The 6,457-nt window shown below is 44.4% G+C and overlaps 1 protein-coding gene across 1 annotated transcript; it reads left to right on the top strand.

Moving 5' to 3' along the window:
- The first annotated feature begins 1,216 nt into the window (after positions 1–1,216).
- On the top strand, positions 1,217–6,369 carry LOC121933555 (cyclin-dependent kinase-like 1). Its single transcript, XM_042473457.1, has 4 exons — positions 1,217–1,435; positions 3,322–3,404; positions 4,462–4,518; positions 6,085–6,369. Exons 2-4 carry the CDS (start codon positions 3,402–3,404, stop codon positions 6,328–6,330), a joined length of 306 nt encoding a protein of 101 aa, XP_042329391.1. The 5' UTR covers positions 1,217–1,435; positions 3,322–3,401; the 3' UTR covers positions 6,331–6,369.
- Positions 6,370–6,457: the final 88 nt, after the last annotated feature.

The raw sequence follows: 6,457 nt of genomic DNA, 5'->3' as shown, positions 1-6,457 counted from the left end.
GAGGAGATAGCCAAAGTGGCTTACAACATGGTGGCCAGATGTCATATCCTCAAATGTGAGCAAGGCATCATAAAATGTAGGCCATTCAAGAAGAATGAAGATCAGTACAAAATAACAGTTAACAACACTGAAGATAAATATAAATTCATTCTATATGGTTTATTTACAGCTATATTACACATACTGTATTTTATTATCCTTTTATGATTTTATTTTACAGTATTTTGTTATCCTTCGCTATCCATCTTATGCTCCTGTTTGCTGCCAAGTAGAGGAATTTCTCAAAGGGGAACAGTAAACTTGCTGTTACTCAAAAGGCTTCTTAGTGGGGCTCAAAATGGAGGATATTTTGAGATTCTTCCTGGGCAGGAGGTTGAAATGTAGGGCATCTTCTGGAAAAGGAGGACATCTGGTCACTCTGGCTTCTAATGAAGAATTAATATACACAGCCCTTTATCACAGCATATGTATCAATCTCAGTACAACAGGAACCAATTTGCACTACACAATTATAGTACTATGATCCCACTTTAACTGCTTTGAGTCCATCCTATGGAATCGTGAGGTTTGTAGTTAGGTGCAATACTAGAGGAGCCTTCTTGCTGAGAATGCTCACTCCCCCTACTTAAACTGCAACTCCCATGATTCCATAGGATGGAACCATGGCAGTTAAAGTGGAATCATAGTGCTATATTTGTCCAGTCTGGTCTCTTAGGCTGCAATGGAGTGAAACACGTGGGCAGAAAAAAAAACGGCTTCTGGTCACTTTGGAGTCATGTTGATTACACAACACACACTTCCAAATTGACCAGAAGACGCACTGAGGCCACACTCCAGTCCTTTGGACCAGAGCAAAAAGGAATTGGAATTATCTGACTCCTGGAAGCATCGGTCAGCCCCAGTGAGCGTGGCCTCCCTTCAGAGCAGACCATGCAGTCAGTGGGATTTGGTCCTGCTTCTGGCCAGAGCAGACTCAGGCCATCCTTTATGCCTGTTTGCTCCAGCCCAATCCTATACTCATTCACCTAGGAATAAGCCCTATGAGTAGGAGTAAGGTCTGGTGCCACAACAAACCATTCCCAGAATTCTGTAGATGGAGCCATGGCAGTCAAAGTGGTGCGGATTCAGCCTCTGTGGGTTCAGATGTGTGTGTATAAACACAGGATCTCTGGTCTGTGTTGCTAATTTCTCACCCTGTTTCTGCAACCCTTTCCTGCAAACTCACCTCACGCAGCCGGACCCAGTGATTATTACACGGATTACGTGGCTACCAGGTGGTACCGTTCCCCTGAGCTCCTTGTAGGGGATACGCAGTATGGGCCTCCCGTGGATGTCTGGGCCATCGGCTGTGTCTTTGCTGAGCTGCTCTCGGGGATCCCTCTGTGGCCGGGGAAATCTGACGTGGACCAGCTTTACCTGATCCGGAAAACATTGGGTAAGGAAAAGTTCTCAGTTCAACTGGTGGGAGGTCTGGGGTTGACAGACTTTCCCCTCTTCCCACCTCTTCTGTAAAACATTGTTGCATGCATGGCCCATTTGGAATGGCTCTAGTCCAAACCCCACAGAAAATAGGACCTGTGCAATGTTTGGGCAGGATAATGCTTCATCTGGGGGTTATTCAGATGGGGAAAATAATCTGGGCTGAATCTGGGCTGAATCTTTTTTGTTCACAGGCATTTCAAATGCATCTGATTAAGTTTTGGGGTGGGCTGCCCCTAAACCCACTTAACCCAGGATGATCTAGATTGGGTCTTTTCCCAAGTTTTAAAAAAAGATTAGCATTGTCGACAGTGTGAATAACCGATGAGAATAGACCCAGGAGGTTGATGTCAAGGCAATCCTGGATCACCAGTGGGAATTGTGCAGCCTTGAAACTACAACTCCCATCAGTCCTAGCCAGGAAAGACAATGGTGAAGAAGGTTAGGCATTTCAGCTCAATAACATCTGTAGGGCTGCATGATTCCATCAAATATTCTTGATCAGAGATGGCCGGTTCCCATCCCTAAATATCCCCATGGTTCACACCTCTCACGGTAAGCCTAGGTAGCTCTATTTTCCTCACCTGTACATCTCAAAATGGTGAGAGGAAATTATTTCAATGATGGAATAGAGGACATATTAATCAAATTTGCAGATGACACCAAATTAGGAGAGGTAGTGAATATCCCAGAGGACAGGATCAGAATTCAAAATGACTTTAATATATTAGAAAGCTGGGCCCAAACTAACAAAATGAATTTCAAAAGGAGAAAGGTAGGATACTACACAATGAAATGTACACATATAGAATGGGGGACGCCTGGCTTGACAACAGTACAGGTGAAAGGAATCTAGGAGTCATAATAGACCACAAGCTGAACATGAGATAACAGTGTGATGCAGCAGCTGAGAAAGCTAATGCAATTCTAGCCTGCCTCAATAGGAGTGTAGTGTCTAGATCAAGGGAAGCAATAATGCCACTTTATTCTGCTTTGGTCAGGCCTCACTTTGAATCTTGTGTCCACTTCTGGGCACCATAACTCAAGAAGGATATGGACAAGCTGGAGCATCTGCAGAGGAGGGCAACCAAAATGGTGAAGGGCCTGGAAACCATAAAGCCCTATGAGGAGTGGCTTAGGGAGCAGGGTATATTTAAGCTAGAGAAGAGAAGGTTAAGAGGTGATATGATAACCCTGTTAAAGTATTTGAAGGAATGTCATATTGAGGATGGAGCAAGCTTCTTTTTGGAGATTTTCAACCAGAGGCTGGATGGCCATTGGTTAGGGGTGCTTAGAATCATAGAATCGTAGAGTTGGAAGAGACCACAAGAGCCATCCAGTCCAACCTCCTGCCGTGCAGGAACTCACAATCAAAGCATCCTTTGATTGTTTGTTCCTGCATGGCAGAAGGGAGTTGGACTGGGTGACCCTTGGGGTCTCTTTCAAGTCTAGGATTCTATGACTGACTAAAACATTACATCAGCTTATGGACTGGGCAATGTGTACCTCTCATCTCTCACTCTGAAATGGTGAGGACAGACAAACACACATAGCTTGGCTCATACTGAAACACCAATGGCATCCAAAAAGGGATAAATGAAAGGCTGTCTGGTATAGCAAGTTTGGGGGATGTTTTTTGGCTTGCGCCACAAAACAACTCCTGTGCCAGACAGTTGCCTGGTTGTTCATCATGCATGGTTTATAAAGATGCTTTGCTGTTCCCTCTCCAGCCACTGCATACAAACCAGCACAGGAAGAATCCTGCAGTGGCTGTTGGTGTTGCCAGTCCAGTGGCACTCTTGCAATTTGACTGCCCTTTTTCTCTTCTGTTCTTGCCCAAAGGTGATCTCATTCCTAGGCATCAGCAAGTCTTCAGCACCAACCAGTTCTTCAGTGGGGTCAGGATCCCGGATCCAGAAAGCATGGTGAGAGGCCTCCTTCCCAACCCAACTGACCCTCAAGCCCTGTGTGGCCCAAATCCATCTCTGCAGATGACAAGATGGTTGTCTCTAGCTTCCCAGTCTTTGTTTTCTCTCCAGGCAAATGCCAGGAAGGTCATCTTCTGCATAATGGCTGTTTGTGTATTGCCTAGGAGCTGAGACCAGTAACAGTCAGCTCCTGGACGTGGCTGTAACCATGGGCGATCAAGAGATGGGCATCCAAAATTGGCTGCTCGGGTGGGAAAGGATTGCCATTGGAAACAAAGAAGAAAGTGGCCGGCTGGGGGAGAGCCAAATTGCAAAGATTAAAGGGCAAACTGTCCGATCTGTGCCAGCTCACAGCCATGTCTTTAAAGTAAATAAATAAATGTGTATTGCAGAGTTTTGGGTTGCCTGGGAAAGAAGACCTTACTCTGCAAGGGTGAGAGCCTGCTGGGTGCAGTGGTTCGAGTATTGGACTAGGACTCTGGGAGACCAGAGTTCAAATCTTCTCTCAGCCTTGAAATCCCACTGACTGGCCCTGGGCAAGGCACACTCTTTCAGCTACAGAGGAAGGCAAAGGCAAACTTCGTCTGAAGAAATCTGGCCAAGAAAGTTGAGCCAGCCTGGTTTTAGTGTTGGACTAGGAGTCTGGGAGACCTGAGTTCAAATATTCCTTTACCTCTGGAAACCTATTGGTGACCTTGGTCAAATCACACACTCTCAGCCTAAGGGAAGGGCAATGGCAAGCGTTTGAAGAAATCTTGCTGCCCAAAAAACCACCATGATAGATTTGCAGTACTGAAGACAGTAAGGTGTAGTTGTATAAATGCTGGACTAGGACTCGGGGAGACTAGGGTTTGAATCCCCACTGAGCCATAGAAACCTTGAGCAAGTCACACTCTCTCAGCTACAGAAAGCAAGGGCAAAAACCTCTTCTGAATAAATATGTCAAGAAAAGCATATGAAATGCTCATCAGAAGTGGGAGTTGACTTGAAGACACATAACAACAGCAACACATCCACCCCCCTAAAGCTAATTATTGTATTGCCTTTCTTATAGGAGCCTCTGGAAATGAAATTCCCATCCATTTCCTATTCTGCCCTAGGACTCATGAAGGTGAGCAAAGCACCACCGTATTTTGGTACATAGGCTTCAGAATAGGAAATACCCAGCCATAATGTAAACAAAGGAACTAACTGGAGCCTGGAACATTGCTTTTTTTGGACTACAGTTACCAGAATCCTTAAATCAGCTTGTTATGTTTTTATTTTTTGGAATTTTAGTCCACAAAAGTGACTTTTCCAGGCACAGGAACTTGATATAATAACAACTGAAACAAAGTTCAGGATGTAATCTTTGGATATAATGTGGTCTTCAGGTCTGACAACACCAAAAACAAATAGAGCAGTTCCAGGTTTTTCACCTTGCTTGTGTTTTGTTTTCCCTTCCAAATCTTAACTAAAATTTAGACCGTTTGACCCTATGTAGCCTTTCTGAGGTTTTTATTACCTCCCTGGTGATCATTAAAAGGGCTATCCATGGGAAAGTGGTTGTTTGCAGCCAAATCAACTCCCACTTACCATCGAGTTAATGATCAGCCAAGTCTTGATGGTCTTTTTTCACTACAGGGCTTTTATGTAGCCAAATCTGGATTAAAAAGTAAATAGCAGATTGTTAAATAGACCTCAAGGAGCCTAGATACCCTAAAGGCACCATCAGATTTCATCTGGTCCTAGAAGCTAAGCAGGGTCAGCACAGGTCAGGACTTGGATGGGAGATCCTCAAAGAATACCAGGTGCTGTAGCAGACTATATTTCACTGAGAGCCAGCATGGCGTAGTGGTTTGAATGTACGACTCTGGAGACCAAGGTTCGATTCCCAGCTTGGCCATGAATCCCACTAGGTGATCTTGGGCAAGTCTCATGCTCTCAGCTTCAGGAGAAGGCAATGACAAACTACTTTTTGAACAAATCTTGCCACCCCCCCCCCCCCCCCCGCCCCCATATTATAGGTTCACCTTAATGTCATCATAAGTTGAAAGCAGTTTGAAGGCACACAATAACAATATTGTGAGTGATAAATATTGTGGCACTGTCATTTCTTTTAGCATGATACATGATTTCTCATGATCTAAATAATCAAAGACTTAGGCTGATTTTCTTTTGAAATTCTTTGGTGCGCTCCACTATCCAACATATGTTTGCAATATGATCTCTAGTGCCTTTGCCTTTTCTTAGCCCACCTTGCCATATGGCATTTTGTGTCCCACATATAGGTAAAGTCCTTGTTGTAACATCTGAACACCATTGATTGTGTATTCTTACATGGCAGGGGGGATAGGACTTGATGGCCATTGTGGTCTCTTCCAACTCTGGGATTCTGCAAATAGAATGGCAACCGTGGGTATAAATTGAATAAGCAAATAAAAAGTAAAATAATTAAAATAAAATGCTAACATCAATTTAGCACCTTGGATAGCCCCTTTTAAGTTAAAACTAAAACCCAGAATGGATAAATGTTCAACTGATGTGGGGGCCACCACCATTTGTGACTTCCTTCCCGCCCAGGGGCTGTTGGGAAAAAGATAGACTGCTCTGGTGCCCTAGCTTTCAATACATGTGGCCTGCTTTCCTGAATTCACCTATATGATTTTCGCCCCATCTCTTTGGTTTCTCCTCTCAGGGCTGCCTCCACATGAATCCAGCCGAAAGGCTGACATGCGAGCAACTCCTTCAGCATTCTTACTTCGACAGCATCCGGGAGGTAGAGCTTGGGAGGGAGTGTGAAAGGTCAATGGCGCGGAAACCAAGCCGGCCAATTCGAAAACACATCCCTGGGGTAAGATCTTGGGATGAGGGGACACAGATATTTCAGGTGTGGAATATTCTTGAAGTGGTTGAACTACTAGTACCTTTTCCCACACCCTAAGCCTTTCCTTGGACAAAGAAGAGAGAGCTGGCACAATCAAGTGGTCCACAGATTCAGTTATCCATGGCTTGAAAATATTCCAAAACTATATGCTTCCCAGAAAGCAAACCTTGCTTTTGCTAAAAAA

This window comes from Sceloporus undulatus, chromosome 1, assembly GCF_019175285.1.
Source record: "Sceloporus undulatus isolate JIND9_A2432 ecotype Alabama chromosome 1, SceUnd_v1.1, whole genome shotgun sequence".
NCBI classification, from domain to species: domain Eukaryota; kingdom Metazoa; phylum Chordata; class Lepidosauria; order Squamata; family Phrynosomatidae; genus Sceloporus; species Sceloporus undulatus.
The sequence above is the reverse complement of the archived record's forward strand: the minus strand, read 5'-3'. Positions and strand labels throughout refer to the sequence as shown.

Excerpts from the sequence above, each read along its gene's own strand:
- LOC121933555 (XM_042473457.1), top strand. Across the intron at positions 4,519-6,084 it reads CTGCCCTAGGACTCATGAAG|GGCTGCCTCCACATGAATCC; the intron begins GTGAGCAAAGCA and ends TTCTCCTCTCAG.